We start from the raw sequence: 17,187 nt of genomic DNA, 5'->3' as shown, positions 1-17,187 counted from the left end.
ACCGGAAGTGACATATGGGACACACGAGTCCTGCGGCTGATTGTACGAGCCGAATGCTGAGATTTTAACTGTAAGTTGCTACTATTTTATAAATAAAAAGATTTTGGATTTACTACACCATGATGGCCCAATGTTTTCTGAGACCTTAGTAAAAGTTGCGAGGCAGATGCAATGATAGTGCGATACATGACACCATGGTAGCACCCCGCAGTACCCCAGAGAAGTGGAAAACTGTACCCAGAGTCCCGCAAAAAGTGGAGCAATCACGCTGGAAATAATACATAAGCGTATTATTTACAGGAATAAGATGAGCGGTTTGCACACCTAGAGGGGGTTATACACTGAAGAGCACCAGCACTCACGCAGTAAAGAGGTGTATTAGTGGATACAGGATTGTTTATTGGGACATCACCACGTGTCTTTAACACTGAAGCACTGTGAAAAATTGTTTTGTTTAAAATCAGAAGATTTCAAAAGATGGACTTTTACCTATTTATATGATTTACACTATCTAATGGATTATTAATTTTGTAAAAGCACTGGCACTTATTTATGCACTACTATTTAAAGAATATATCTGTACACAACACTTTTTCCAATAAATTTTAAGCACTATTATATGCACTTTATTCCAACACCGTCTGGAATCTTGCATCATTGCACAGCACCACAGTTCATAACTATTATATGCACTTTATATTTAATATTTATTTATTACACTAAAGTCACTGTGCACTTTATTATTGTTTTTACTATCAAGTCTTTTTAATTTTATTGAGCTATACATACAGTACAAGGAAAACACTTTTAATATAGAATGATATTGAAGAATACTGTGACTGGTTGATGTATTTATTTATATATTTATAGTTTTCTTGGTGAGCACACTAACATCAGTAGAAAAAGTTTGACTTTACTGATCACATATAATATCCCTGAAGCGCAGTATTCCATAAATATTTGATATTGAGTCTCCAGGACAGCGCAAGAATCACACCAAAATAGATTGATATTCAAACTTACCATCCAGGGTCCAGTTTTGGAATTAAAACCTGTTCACCCTATCACATTAGAAATGCAAATGTGTTTGACTCAAAGTGCAAAATGCGCTTTTGCCAAAAGATGCATTTTACATGCATTTTCTTCATTTTCATTTTGTCATTCCCTGTCTCTATTTTGTTAGTTGTACCTGTATTTGTTGAAAATATGGGCTGTGACTTGCAGTCATTTAAATGCATATTGTAACTTTTTACTAGGTATTGCCATTGAACAAAATGTAATGCATGTTTTTACAAAAACACACAAGAGTGGCAGCAGGCGGGATTTTTCAAAACACAACTCACTGACCTCCGAGGAAACATACTGCAGTGAAGACCTTCATAGATTTAAATAACTTGTTTTAAAATCTTGTTGGCATGCTGTGATCCTGCATTATAACACACATAAAACACAATAGTGTGAATAGAACTTTAGGAATATTGTAGTGTTGTTGTAGGTTGGCCATTAATAGGATCTGTATAAAATTGTTAACATAATTAACTGTTCTATCTTATGTTTTTAATGTGCCAGATACAATGTTTACCTTACCATGATCTTTAAAGGCATGCCAGGCTTGAAATATGTCGGAGTCCTGGTGAATGCAATATTGTAAGGTGAGGAGACAATCCTGATGTTGGTTTTGTGCACCTGAACATAGTCACCTTCTGAAATGAAGCAAATATAGTCAATGCTAGAGTTAATTTCATAATGATTTCAATAAAAGAATGTGTTAGGAATAAAATATTACATTTTTGATGGGTAACGAGGTGGTATGCAGTCTCTGAAAAGGCCCACTAAAAGCAACATGTTCTGTTCGTTGCATTACCGCATTCACATTACAATGTGATATTTTGCAGTTTAACATAAACATTGCAACATGTGTCCTTAGTGCAAATTGTTGAAAAAGATGTCATTTTTCCAAACAGAATAAATCTGAGAACTGGGCATTTTGTCAGCCGTCAAACTACAGGGGTGGTTTAGCTTTAACATGGAAAAGCTTTTATTATAGGAAAAAACGGGTATTCATTTTGGCAAATAATTTATAGTCATGTGTATGACATCCTAAATTGCAACCCCACAAGTCAAGTTTACAAACATTTTGCTCAAACCCATTATTATCAACCTCATGGTCATTCACTTTTACCCTTGGATATGATCTACCCTTACCCTCAGGGTGGTAATTTTGACAAACAAATTCTCCAGTTGGAAGCTAGGTGACGATCTCAAAGCAACACATACTCCTGGACTTAATACCCAGTTGAGTTCCTTTCCCATATATATGATGAGCCATATTCAATTTTCCATAATGAATGTCTGTTTATAATTGCTATGCATTTTTGGATAGATCTTCACATGGATTTATTTATATACGTAATATACTTTTGATTTTCATTACATTCAAGTTACACTTTTATTTTGGATCTATTTTGTCTGTTATGTAGTGTTAAACCCACTGCTACTGGAGCATTTCTGCCTGTGACCACTACATTGTTTTCTTCATTTTTTGCCAGTGATGTGGCACCAGCAGCCTTGACAAGCTGTTGGCTGTGTGCATGCCCTACATCTCTACGTGGGGCAGAGTCCTTATAGCGTGTTGACATCATCACTTTGTCTGCCCGCGATGCATTTCAGTCTGGGGTTAAAGAACAGCATCTATGCAGAGCGGGATCTCCACCCACCATGTGTTTGGCAAACAAGCAGAGCCTGTTGGGGGCATAAATATGTGGACACAATGGTGGCAGGACATAAAAGAGTTGATTACTTTGCAAGTACAGTTGAACTCATCTACCCTAGAGTTTAGTGACTGTGGTGAAGAATATCCAATCAGGTGCACATTCCCTAAGATCTGGGGAAATAAGTGCAACTGCATTCACAAAGTGCACAGTCTGATCGCCTTTAGTAAATCAACCCCCGTGTCTATCCTCTGGATGTCCTGCATGTCTGGCACTTCTCAGTTTAAAATTGTGTTTGTGGGGTCTATTGGCGATGTTTGCAGGTAGGGCAACTCAAAGTGGAATCTGACACAGGAGAGTGGTCACGCTGTGGTGTGCCAAAGAGTGTTACATCCACTGACAGCTCCCCTCTGGGATACACTATGAAAAGGTCTCCCCCTCTTTTTAAGGTACATCAGTGTGGGTTATTGCTCTAACTGTGACTTAGATTGACCTATAGGTGCTGTGAACTTGGAAAGGCACTGTCTCCATGCTTATGTTATTACTTGATGCCAGAGGGAACTTGTTACCTTGACTGCTAGATCTGGAGAGTGCTAAAGGAGTATCCTGAATTACATCTTATGGTCATTTGCTGTCCCTTCGTCCCTCTAGAGTTACGGTAAGGCTTTACAAGAAATACATTGTATATAAAAGTGGATGTAAACCTGATGGATGAAATTTGGCCTAGGCACAGATATCTGCAGTGTTTTCTTATCCCTCTCCAAATCCTTAAGTCCCGTGTGTTTCCATTCTTCTGTTATCAGCATGATAACTTCTGACAAATTCTCTGACAACCGAGATAAAACAAGCCTGAAATTTGTGTTGGGGTAGGTGCTTTAAATAGATAAGCAGAGAGCTGGTCTATTCCCAGCACATTCCTTCCTTCCTCTGCCTATGTGGAGTGGGGGTGTGTGCCTTTCCTCCAATTAGCTGTCTCACAGTGTCTGCCAAGACTACACTCCCAGTGCTGAACAGGAAGAGAAAAATTTGAGCACGATGTGCACTTTCTAAAGAATATAGAAAGCTGAAGGCAGCAGATATACATGTAAAACTTATGTAGGGAAATTTTTTTTCATCTCTGTGTATCATCTGAGGCTTTTCACTTCACTTGGTATATGTGAGGGTTTACATCCACTTTAATACAGAGCCCTAAAGAAGCGGGTTGTAACTGTGAAATGTGTTGACCATGTAATATGTGACAATTGGATACAAATATGAGAGAAATACTTTTTTCCTGTTATATGATACAAACAGAATTCTGTATTTTTACTCGTTGATAGTTTTTTATGCTGTGTTTATTAAATGAAGATTTTAGTATTTATGGTTGTTTTTGTTACCAATGAGCCTTCCTAGATCACCCAGTTTCATTCTTCCTTTTTTCCAATTACTTATTTTGGGGTTTATGACTCAAAAGTAAAAATCCCTGGAGTCCCTGCCACAACTGTTTTTGCATATAGCATGCGTGACACGTGCTGCACTTTTAGACTGGCCTGGTTACAAGCGGGGAAGGGAGTAAACTTCTGTTGTTCTCACCTTAGCGAGAATTGCTGAAGTGGGAGCAGGTACCAGTCAGAAAAAAAGAACTCTTTTCCAAAGGTGTGTGTGTGTGTGTGTGGGAGAGTTGTAGAATAAACGGAACTTTCACTTTTAAGTGAAGTTCATCTTTAACTGCTATATATGTTTCAGTTTATTTTGTTTTTATTGTACTAACAGAGCTATTTGCAGAGAATACTTTACCAGGTCTACCAACTAACAGCACACTGGCTCTGCTAACCACATGCCTGCGCGCTAGAAACATTTTGAATCTAACCCACTAGTGTGTTTTTGGAGTGTGTAAGAAACTTGGAGCAACCAGAGAAAATCCATAATTAAGGACCATACATATAATCTATATGCAGATGGAGCTGGTGATAGTTGGACCTATGTGCTGGAAGACAGCTATATTGCAAAAGAGTACTGCTGTGTTACACAATCATATACACTTCAATATATGTGAGTGTTACACTAATGCGGAATAAAACAATTCTATAAATTTTAATGATTCAAACCATAATATGTTATTTTTCTCACAAAAATTTTTCAAGATTGATAATTGTTGACCTAAGGGTCCAGGCACACTGGCTTAATCACTTCCATACCAGGCCATTTCTGGCACTTCGCTCCTACATGTAAAAATCATCATTGTTTTGCTAGAAAATTACTCAGAACACCCAAACATTATATATATATATATATATATATATATATATATATATATATATATATATATATATATTTTTATTTTTTTTTTTTAGCAGCGACCCTAGAGAAAAAAATGGAGGTCATTGCAACTTTTTATGTCACACAGTATTTGCTCAGAAATTTTTCAAACGCGCTTTCTTAGAAAAAAATAGTTTTATGAGTTTTTAAAAAAAAGCCAATTTTCTTTGTATATTGTGAAAGATGATGTTATCTATAATAATAAAAGCCAAGTGTCCCTGTGTCCAGAGATTCCAGATTCCCTGTGTCCGTGGAAATGCGCTACTGCGCATGTGCCACAGGACAGCCGTTGGGACTGGGGGCGGGTTGGGGGCGGGCACTGACCTGTGTAAGCTGGGGGAGCTCCTCTGTGTCGGAGGCCGGGTATTGGGGGTCACCCCCGATAATGGTGCGGTGTGAGGGCCGTTGTACTGCCGATAGTTTCAGTAGCCACCGTTCTGAATTCGTATGTGCTGGGGAGGCGGGAGGCGGAGTTCCGATCTGTTGCCTTAGATTTAAAAAAGGAGCCACCCGACGCCAACACGTCATTGCGTATACGCCGCTGCTCGGTAAAAGCCGTACACGTTCGGCTATTTCCGGAAATAGCCGAACGTATTCGAGCTTTCCCGAGCGGCGGCGAATACGCAATGACGTGTTGGCGTCGGGTGGCTCCTTTTTTAAATCTAAGGCAACAGATCGGAACTGCAGGCATCATTTAGATAGCCCCAATTAAAGCCCTGGACGTCATATGGAAGTAAGGAAGTGGTTAAAAATCCCTGCTACTACAGGAGTTTTGCCTGTAGAAGCAGCTCAATGTTATCCTATGTGTCCATGCACATAAGGATGAAAAACAGGCATATTTTGAGCTCAACGTTTAGAGGCAGGAAAAAAACCCTTCTGGTTTGCGCTCCTGATTGCAGCTTTCTGGGAAAATAACCCCGCAAAATTCTTCTAAACTCGTCTAAACTCTGTGCAAAAAAAGCTCAACATGAACATTTTTTTCTGCCTAGGGAACTAGCAATATTTTAAGCCCAGTGTGCATGGAGCTTAACCCATCAACTGCCTAAATAGTTAACTAAATCTATTGCAATCAAAGGATTTCAATTATAGTCATCTTATGTCTATATCAGTAAGGGGTACAAAACCAACAGAGAAAATTACATTTACCTGAAGAAAATACTGTCACATTCACATATATGGAAACACCAAGAAGCTCCTTTTCATCACTGACACCTTCTAAGAGTTGGTCTCTGGTGAGGGTTACTTGTCCTTCTCCTTTAATGATCTGTAAGCAAATCAGAGTTGCCCCAGTTTTTCAAACAAGATAACCAAATTGAACAAGATAACTAAACATCATTCATGTTCTGGACTACCACCAGAAATACCAGTCATATAAAAGGTTATGCGATGAACAAAGATTGCCGTTACCATCACCATAAATATGACATACAGAATATACAGTACATCGGTTTTTTTTTTTTGTCATTTAGTCATTTAGAATTTCTTGTCTAAATGCACAACAGTGTTGTGGAAATTTTATTAGGACTAGTGTGTAAATTTTTTAGGATGTGTTTTATTTAGCTTGTCATTATGCCTTCTGTTGTCGATTTTCTTGCAATACGCTCATTAGCGCGTGTACGGGGGAACCGGCATTGAGGAAAGACTACTGGCAGTGAAAACCTTCCTATAGATGTGTAGACATGTTCCCTCTACATAGACATCTCTGCCGGTGAACACTATGTGCTATGCACAGGTCTGTTTGCCAGTAGAGATCTATGTAGGCTGGTTTCATTGTGTAGTGTTAGGCGCGAATTCCGCTACACGTGGGTTTCATTCTTAACTGCCAAGCGTTAATTTCCACACACCAACGGCGGGAAGCCTTGCACGCTGTTCTGCTCGTTCACGACCGTGTACTTCCCCTTTCTATTGTATATTTGAATGTATGATTCAAATTCTATGTGCGTAGCTTATGTCATGTGACTGTACATTTGGAACTGATTGGCTGATGTTGTATGGCCATCGCTTCCTGCTGTTATCCCATAAATAAACGGAGCTCAATGCTTTAGGCAGGCCATTCTATCGATCATTCAATGTGACAACAGCCTGTGTGTCTGTTTCATTGGGTACTGCTGAGTGCACTCCCTTACCTTATACAAAAGAGCTGAGAACTGTGCTTTTTAGCAAAAAACTGGATTAATTGCGCTCGGCGTATATTAATATCCAAAAGTGCACTTATTAGCGCAAAGGAGTTATTTGCGCATCACAACAAAAAGGCTGGCCGTGTGGTAAGACAAACTTTATTTCAGCTTTTGAAATTTTTTGTTGCCCTGAGACCAGGATTCTTTTTCTCTGTCTCTGTGTAAGGTAAACTCCGCTCAGCAAAAGAAGCTTCTCTTTTTGTATAACTACGCGGTTTATTTTGTGTTTTAATATTTGTAATTTGGGCTGAGTGTATTGATTGGGGGAAAAACCTATACTGTTGTCCTCTGTTTTTTTTTTTGTACGGAGCTGCAGTATATATGTTAAAAGTTTTTGTCTGTGTTTTACTGTAAAGTGGGTTTTGTATGGAGCAATGTTAGTTCCCTAATAATAGAATATCGGTCAGTGTAGATTTTGGTTGTATAGTAGTATACCGGGCAGAACTATTCTATTGTTAGACTGAGATTCATCCCTGCTTGGAAATTGTTCCTGTTTCTGGGTTGAAAATAATATTGGTTTGTGGCAGTTTTTGGTAGGAATTCCAGTTTTCGGTAGAACTGATTAATTTTGGATTAAATTTTTGTTTGTCGGGTGTAGTTATTTTTGTTTTTGTATAGCGTTTTATGTTTTTCTTTTTTTTTTTGTTGTGTTACTCAATTGTTTTTGGTGGGGGAATTCAGTGTTGTGTGTAACTAATCAATTTTTTCAACTGGATTCAGTTTTCGGGTAGAATAATTTTAGTTTTGTGCTTATTTGAGGGTATTTTTTGGAGACAGTACTTTCTGTGCTGGAATTTGGGTTTTGGGTAGAGACATTGTACATTCTTTGGGTAGACTGTAACTGGCATCCCAATAATTGCTGTTACATCTAGGAATAGATACAAGTTAGAATGGTTTGTATAGGGGAAAATTTAATGGTACTCTCGGGGTTGTTTGGCAACACGGAGTAAGGTAAAACGAACATGTGTACTTTAGGCCAGACTGAGTGAACATGGGAGATTGCGACACATCTGTTTTAACATACAATGTGAAGGAGTAGATTCTAAACCCACCCATGTGTGGCCGTGTAAAATAATCGGAGTTAGGCAGTGTGGTCACTAAGGTGCTGTATAGCTGTAAACATAAAACCGGGTTGTAGTTTCTAGTTTTCCGGTATGTGGCCGTGTAAAATAATCGGAGTCCAGAAGCAAGCCAGTACCATGAGAATAGTCACCAGGCAGTACTGCTCCTAAAATGTTGGTGCAAGGGTGCCCCTGGATGCAGGGCCACTGTATTAAAAGCGGATTCGAGTCATCATGGGCAATGGGCCGTCCATATTAGGGAGGGAAAAATAATGCCTCCCCCTGTCAAACAGCTTTGCAGTACATGAGGTCTGGGTTTGGGGCTCAGGCTATGAGACCCCTAAAGAGTGGCACAAATAGTCCAAGGGAACAGCTTGGTGCATTCCCTTGGAAGGTACCTTTGATACTGTCATGGTCTTACCTTCTTGCTGTTCTCCTTCGTTTGACATGTGCTGGCGGCCATCTTGGTTTCTGGGTTTCTTGTAGCCTCCCACCCTGCGGCTCCTCCTTACCACTGGGAGGAGCTGGATGCCTAGCTCATATATATAGGAGGTCTGTGGCTTCAGTTCCCTGCTTGGTCCTCCTGTGTTCACATGCTACTAAGACTGCTGCTACTTCTGGTTCCTGTTCCTGGCTTCGTCTGACTACCCTGTTGGTTCCTGATCCTGGCTTCGTCTGACTACCCTGCTGGTTCCAGACCCCTGGCTTCGCAAAGACTCTGCATCGGTTTCGCCATCCGTTTGGACTTTTGCTTTATAGCTTGTTTTTCAATAAAGCTGTCTTATTTTCACTTATCTGTTGTTGTACGTCTGGTTCATGGTTCCGTGACATTAGGACCAAGCCATGAATTCTGACGGTACAGGGCCATCCTCGCTACCCACGCTGGTTGCCAGACTTGATCAGCAGGATCACCTGTTGGGTCGGTTCGCCGTGGCGTTGCAAACCCTGCTTGAACGCACGGTACCACAGGCCACGAATTCTGACGGTACAGGGCCATCCTCACTACCCACGCTGGTTGCCAGACTTGATCAGCAGGATCACCTGTTGGGTCAGTTCGCCGTGGCGTTGCAAACCCTGCTTGAACGCACGGTTCATTTCGCTCCCGTTGCCGATGGGTCGGTTGTCGCTCCTGGGTCCGCTCCTACTGCCGCTCCGGTTGTTGCGCCAGAGTCTACCCCGACACCTGTTGTTGCGCCCGCGGTGTTTCGGGGTATGTCCGGTTCTGCCCCCCTTCCACAGCGCTTTGGGGGAGAGCCAACTCAGTGCCGAGGTTTCCTTAACCAGGTGGGCATTTATTTCGAGTTGCTGCCACATGCCTTTCCTACTGAGAGATCAAAGGTGGGCTTCTTAATCTCGCTGCTCTCGGACAAGGCCTTGGCCTGGGCCAGCCCTTTATGGGAGAACAACAATCCGGTGGTTGCCGAGTTTTCCGGTTTTGTTGCTTCTCTTCGGAAGGTATTCGATGTGCCGGCTCGTGCTGCCTCTGCTGCGAAGCTCCTTATGTCCATCAGACAGGGTTCACGATCCGTAGCTGAATACGCCATTGAGTTTCGTACCCTGGCAGCAGAGGTGGGCTGGAATAATGAGGCTCTGGTCGCTGCTTTCTCTCATGGTCTCTCGGATGCCTTGAAGGATGAGGTTGCAGCTAAGGACCTACCAGTGGAGCTCGAGTCTCTTATTTCTTTCCTGATTTTGATTGACACCAGACTCAGGGAGAGACCTTCCTTTAAGGAGAGTCTGCGGAGGCCTCCTAACAGATTGGCGCCTACCTTTGTTGTCCCACCCGTGCCTCCCTCTCCTCCCACGCCTCCTGGGGATGACTTGTCTGGGGGTGAACCCATGCAGCTGGGGTTTGCTCGCCTGTCCGAGGGGGAGAGGGTACTCCGGAGACGCGAGGGCCGATGCATGTACTGTGGTCTCGGTGGGCATTTTCGGTTGGCATGTCCGAACCGTCCAGGGAAACGCTCGCACCTGAGATCCTGTCGGGGGCAGATCTCGGGTGGAGTCTCCTCGTCCCCGGTTTCCCGTGTTGACAAACCACTGATCACTGTTGTCCTTTCCTGGGTCGGGGGCTCGGTGACGACCCAAGCGTTGGTGGACTCTGGTGCTGGTGGTTTGTTCATTGATAGTGTGTTCGCTGCCGCCAATTCCATTCCTCTGCAGGCTCGAGGTTCTCCTCTGGCTCTTGAGGCGATAGACGGCAGACCCCTTCTGCCGCCACACGTGACTCATGAGACCCTTCCAGTGGGGTTAGCCATTGGTGCCGTTCACAGAGAGTCGGTCTGCTTCCAGGTTATTTCGTCTCCACACTACTCGGTGGTCTTGGGGTACCCCTGGCTCCAGAAGCATAATCCGATTTTCGATTGGAGATCGGCCGAGATCCTCTCGTGGTCACCGCAGTGTGGGACTAGTTGCATCCATGGGCCTGTCAAGTTGCTGTGTACTTCCTCGGACTCTCTGTTGCCCCCTGAATACGAGGAGTACCGGGATGTATTCGATAAGGTGCGCGCGGTTGCCCTACCTCCGCACCGCCCATACGATTGTGCCATCGAGTTACAATCTGGTGCCGTTCCTCCTCGTGGCAAAGTCTATCCACTGTCAGTAGCGGAGAATGAGGCCATGGAGGAGTACGTGAGGGAGGCGCTTTCACGTGGACACATTCGCAAATCCTCGTCCCCGGCAGGGGCTGGATTTTTCTTTGTGAAAAAGAAGGGCGGTGAGTTGAGGCCTTGCATCGATTACAGGGGTCTCAATCGCATCACGATCAAGAACGCTTACCCGATACCCTTGATTTCCGAGCTGTTCGATCGCCTTAAAGGGGCCACAGTCTTTACCAAACTCGACCTGAGGGCGGCATATAACCTCGTAAGGATCAAGGCGGGCGATGAGTGGAAGACCGCGTTTAACACCAGGACCGGTCATTATGAATCCTTGGTTATGCCCTTTGGGCTGTGCAATGCGCCCGCAGTCTTTCAGGAATTCATCAACAATGTTTTCCGTGACCTGTTGCAGCAGTGTGTGGTGGTCTACCTGGATGACATCTTGGTATATTCTGAGTCCATGGAGACCCACATTCTGGATGTCAAACGAGTGTTGCAACGGTTACGAGAGAACAAGCTGTTCGGTAAGCTTGAGAAATGCGAATTTCATCGATCCCAGGTAACCTTCTTAGGTTACATCATTTCCGCTGAGGGGTTCTCCATGGATCCTGAGAAGGTTTCGGCTGTCTTACAGTGGCCCCAGCCCAGTGGTCTTCGCTCCCTGCAGCGCTTTTTGGGCTTCACCAATTATTATCGGAAGTTCATCAGGGACTTTTCCATGCTAGCCAAGCCTCTCACGGATCTGACCAGGAAGGGCAGTAATTCCCAGGTCTGGCCGCCCGAGGCCATCCGAGCTTTTGAGGCTCTAAAGTCCGCCTTTGTGTCGGCTCCGATTCTGTCGCATCCCAACCCTGGGTTGCCCTTTGTCCTCGAGGTGGACGCGTCTGAGACGGGAGTAGGCGCCCTTCTGTCTCAGCGTAGAACACCAGAGGGTCCTCTGCTTCCTTGTGGGTTTTACTCCCGGAAACTGTCTTCCGCGGAGTGCAACTACCAGATTGGTGACAGGGAGTTATTGGCCATCGTGCAGGCTCTTAAAGAATGGAGGCACTTGCTCGAGGGTTCGGTGGTTCCGGTCCTCATTCTGACGGACCACAAGAATCTGACCTACCTCTCTGAGGCCAAGAGATTGACACCACGTCAGGCCAGATGGGCTCTGTTCTTGTCACGTTTTAATTACGTGGTCTCCTACCTACCCGGTTCCAAGAACATCAGGGCCGATGCCTTATCACAGCAGTACTCCGATCTGTCCAGGGAGGAGTCGATTCCGACTTCGGTCATACCTCCGAATCAGATCCTGGCTGCCATTCGCACCAGCCTGACCTCTCCCCTGGGTGAGCAGATTTTGGCGGCTCAATCTGGTGCTCCCTCTGGGAGACCCAACGGCAGATGTTTTGTGCCTGAGGAGTTGCGCACTCGGTTGTTGCGAACCTACCATAACTCCAAGACCGCGGGGCATCCTGGAAAGAATCAGCTGTCCTGGGCTGTTTCACGTCTGTTCTGGTGGCCTTCCCTACGTTCCGACATCGCCGCATATGTAGCGGCATGCTCCGTTTGTGCCCAGAGTAAGTCCCCTCGGCACCTTCCGTTGGGCCTTCTGCAACCCTTAGCCACCGGGGAGCGCCCATGGTCACACCTGGGGATGGATTTCATTGTGGACCTCCCTGCATCCCGAGGCCATACGGTCATTCTCATGATTGTGGATCGGTTTTCCAAAATGTGTCACTGTGTTCCTCTCAAGAAGTTACCCTCTGCACAGGAGTTGGCCACGATTTTTGCCAGGGAGGTCTTCCGGTTGCACGGTTTGCCCAAGGAGATTGTGTCGGATCGGGGGAGTCAGTTTGTGTCCAGGTTCTGGCGCGCCTTTTGCTCCCAGTTGGGGATTCATCTCTCCTTCTCCTCGGCCTACCACCCTCAGTCCAATGGGGCCGCAGAACGATCCAATCAGGCCTTGGAGCAATTCCTTCGTTGCTATGTCTCCGATCACCAAGACAATTGGGTTGACCTCCTGCCTTGGGCTGAGTTTGCCAGGAACACGGCGGTGAACTCTTCCTCTGGGACGTCTCCCTTCATGGCCAACTATGGGTTCCAACCTGCCGTGTTACCGGAGGTATTCTCTCCCCAGGATATTCCGGCTGTGGAGGATCACCTTTCTGTCCTACGTGCTTCTTGGGTACAGATCCAGAAGTCCCTTGAGGTCTCTGCGCAGCGCCAGAGACTCCAGGCTGATCGCAGACGAGCGCCTGCTCCTTCCTACCAGGCCGGAGACCGTGTATGGTTGTCCACCCGCAACCTCAACCTTCGAGTGCCCACTCCCAAGCTGGCGCCTCGCTTTGTTGGTCCCTTCCGAGTGCTTCGCAGGGTAAACCCGGTAGCCTATGCCCTTGCGCTTCCTCCTGGCATGCGGATCTCCAACGTGTTTCATGTCTCCCTGTTGAAGCCTCTGGTGTGTAATCGTTTCACTTCCTCGGTTCCTCGGCCTCGTCCGGTCCGAGTGGGCAATCGTGAGGAGTATGAGGTGAGCAATATCCTGGACTCACGCCTGGTCCGCGGTCGGGTGCAGTTTTTGGTTCATTGGCGTGGTTATGGTCCAGAGGAGCGTTCCTGGGTTCCCTCCGCAGATGTCCATGCTCCTGCCTTGCTCCGAGCCTTCCACGCACGCTTCCCTCAGAAACCGTTCTTTACTCCGCGGAGGAGGGGCCCTTGAGGGGGAGGTACTGTCATGGTCTTACCTTCTTGCTGTTCTCCTTCGTTTGACATGTGCTGGCGGCCATCTTGGTTTCTGGGTTTCTTGTAGCCTCCCACCCTGCGGCTCCTCCTTACCACTGGGAGGAGCTGGATGCCTAGCTCATATATATAGGAGGTCTGTGGCTTCAGTTCCCTGCTTGGTCCTCCTGTGTTCACATGCTACTAAGACTGCTGCTACTTCTGGTTCCTGTTCCTGGCTTCGTCTGACTACCCTGTTGGTTCCTGATCCTGGCTTCGTCTGACTACCCTGTTGGTTCCTGATCCTGGCTTCGTCTGACTACCCTGCTGGTTCCTGACCCCTGGCTTCGCAAAGACTCTGCATCGGTTTCGCCATCCGTTTGGACTTTTGCTTTATAGCTTGTTTTTCAATAAAGCTGTCTTATTTTCACTTATCTGTTGTTGTACGTCTGGTTCATGGTTCCGTGACAGATACCTGGAGATGGTAGAAACTCCTAACCAAGTTTATAACCAGGCTCCAGGCAGCAAAGATGTTGGATATAGCGCAATTGTGGCTTCAAAGGTCTATGATTGTAAATCAGCAAGGTGTATAGAAGGCAGTTTCAATCCGGAAGAACCGCATCATGTATACTTGGCCCAAGGGGATAGCCGAGTCTGGTGATCTGGTAAGGGAAGTGGAGGAAGCTCTCTGTGTGCTAACTCTGCTGAGACAAGCCAGATCAGCTAATACTGTAACTATCACTGTATCTCCTGAATCTCCTATTATTGATGATTCCACTATCGCTACTCCCTATTTCTCCAGCTTCTTAATCTAACAGCACAAACATTGATTCTACTAATAATTCATCTCCTCACACTGTCTCTCTCCCTCAGTGACCACCTGTAACACCTGAAGCCTCTCCTTCCCACTCTTCTGCTAACTATGAGCTCTTTTTAAACAGGGATTTACAAAAGTTGTGTGAGTCAAGGGGAATTTTGACTAGAAACAAAAACCGTATGGATTGCATAGGAGCACTAAGGAACATTGATTCTGCCGTCCCTACACTATATCTTTCTCTGGGGGATCTTGTGTCAAACAGCTGTGGGTGAGACTGTTCATGTTAGACCACCAGTGAAACCACCCCCACAGTATACACCTGCTCCCGGCCCTGGTACTTATCCAGTCTGGGTGCAACAATATGAGGGTTCTCCCAATGCAAATGGAGAAAGGACACAGGGAGAAAGGGTAGTGTGGCATGTTCCTTTTACATCCTCAGAAATCAGGAACATCCTGGCCGAACTGCCTGACTATAGAACGAATCCACGGGGTTAGCAATAATTTTTGGTCAGAACCAATTCAGTTATGGCATGAGCGGAACGAATTTTGCCCAGATTCTAAGAGCTAAGATAGGAGATAAAATTGTGGATGTTGTCATGTCTCATTGTTTTATCACTACTTATGAACAGACAACATCTGGGGGGAAGGAATTTTGTAAGGCCCTCCTGGAAAGCTTCCAGACCTGTATGGGGCAACCTCCACCACAGATGTATAGAACTGAGCCAGAACCCTGGGGAGGAATGCGCTTGTTTCTGGCATCGCCTGAAACAAGCTGCTTTATACGCAGACTTGGAAGTTGGTCCCGATGTACCATCCGAAGGTGGGAGGCCCACTGCCATTCATCTCATGCTAAGAGCTAAGTTTTTAGAAGGGATCCATACGAAAATTCGAGACCGGTTATTATTAGCCAGGCCCGAATTCAATGAGATGTCTATGCCCCCCATCCTATTCACTCTTTCCGCTATAGAGAGAGAGGTGTTTCAGAAGAAGCAGGATAAGACATCTAAGGTTTTTATTTCTCAAGCACCTTACCCAGAGCGAACAGGCAAGCGAACAAGTCAAGGGTTTAGAGAGAACACCCAACGCAAGAAAATCACAGGTTTGCTATGGATGTGGAAAGACAGGCCATATAAGACACAATTGCCCGGAGGAATGAGCTGGTCCACGGGGTAAGTGACAATTCATACCCGATGATCCAGAAACTCCGGTTGTAGGAATGGCTAGTGTTCTGTTCTCGCTACATGTTTGCCCCTAGCGTGTATGTAGCTCAACGTACAGTTTAAACATTAAATCCTAAAATAACCAGACTGTCTGTATCTTCGGATCTATATTACAATGCACAGATGATGGTCATATAAGAATAGGATGTACACGGATAAGGTGAAACTAGAAATAAACAGATAAATGAACATATAATAAGTACATGAACATAAACAAATGTCCACTGTATATACAGTTAACATTCTTTAAGCATACTAGCAATGCTGCCTCAGAAGGAAAAGGATTTCCTCAGAAACATGTGGTGCAGGCTTAGCTGACTTCCATGCGGTGTGTCCTAATGGAGAATGTGAGAAGAACTTGCAGTAGGAGGTGGAACTAGTTACAAATGGTATAACAGGAAATGTGTAATACCATAGAATACTGTCCATCAGTAGTCTTTGTTAGAGTGGCATCTTGTGGACAATGTTGGTATTGCAAGTCCAAAGGATATTTTTTTTTTTCCCTTATAGTCTGAAGGCATGACACTCCCCGTCTGGTATCGTCACATGCCCTTATTTATTCCTCAGATGACAACAACAAAATTAGTTAAGAAACTGGTCTGTGGAACAACTTTGTCTCCTTGTTTATATGAATCTTGTCTTCCACTTTTCTGACCTGTCCATCCTCACTTGGAAAGGTGTTGGTGATTAACAAGAACAAGGTCTCCTCCTTTCAGGTTGGGTTTGTTGTCTTGCCATTTAGTACATGGCTGTAAAGTAGAGAGATATTTCTTCTTCCACCTGTCCCAGAAGGTATTTGCCAGGCTTTGTACTTGTCTCCACTGGCGCAAGTATAAGTCTTTAGTGGTGAAATTCCCATGGGGAGCACTGATCACTCCAGTTTTCTGTGTAAGGAAACAGTCAATCTCCTTAGCGTAGGCTTCATGCTGTACAGTGCGGATGATAAGATCCTGAGACTGCTGGAGCTCTAATGCTGAACTGATCCTTTGACAATGATGCCCTCCCTTGTGGTCACAGCTGTTTGAGTCACCTTTGAAAGAGTGAGCTATATGGATAAGACAAAAAATAGCTCGAGCAAGTGCCTTCCATTTTGAGAATCTGGTAAATCTGTTAGATATAAACTGGCAGCCTGAAGTTGCAGTCTGAAATGTCGAGATCTCAGGACGGATGTCAGTATCTGAGTTTGGATCTACTAGTTCAATAATGTCAATCTTAGGAACAGTCTGTTCTGCATTGTACAAGAATGCAGGTCCTGTAAACCATGTTGTGTATTTACGGTTAAATGCAGCAACAGCTCTTTTAGCATGGTCTGCAGGAATATAGTCGTTAGGTACGTAGCGCTATTGTGTTGGATGAGTGGATCTTCTAATCCTCAACACTCTGTTTTTGACGTAAAAATAGAAAGTCTGGTCTCATTGCAGATGTAGCCTAGCACTACCTTGCTGTCAGTGTAGAGCTGGATATCCTTGAGGTCAATTGAGGTCATTGAGGTCAATGCCAAACTCTGAGGTTATTAGTTCTGCTAGTTCAACGGTTAGTACTGCAGCACAAAGTTCTAGCCTAGGTACAGTGTGCTCAGGGTGTGGAGCTAGCTTTGCCT

The 17,187-nt window shown here is 44.8% G+C and overlaps 1 protein-coding gene across 1 annotated transcript in view; it reads right to left on the bottom strand.

The window, feature by feature from the left end:
* The window catches only part of LOC309555844 (complement C3-like), a 362,933-nt gene that overhangs the window by 261,157 nt on the left and 84,589 nt on the right, over positions 1-17,187 (bottom strand). The window contains exons 9-10 of the mRNA XM_082258010.1: positions 6,156-6,273; positions 1,588-1,703 (exon numbers count right to left, since the gene is read on the bottom strand). Of these exons, the coding sequence (XP_082114136.1) occupies positions 1,588-1,703; positions 6,156-6,273 (234 nt within the window). The remainder of the gene's footprint in view (positions 1-1,587; positions 1,704-6,155; positions 6,274-17,187) is intronic.

Source organism: Pelophylax lessonae (assembly GCF_965119305.1).
Source record: "Pelophylax lessonae genome assembly, chromosome: 1".
In the NCBI taxonomy this organism is placed as follows: Eukaryota; Metazoa; Chordata; class Amphibia; order Anura; family Ranidae; genus Pelophylax; species Pelophylax lessonae.
The sequence above is the reverse complement of the archived record's forward strand: the minus strand, read 5'-3'. Positions and strand labels throughout refer to the sequence as shown.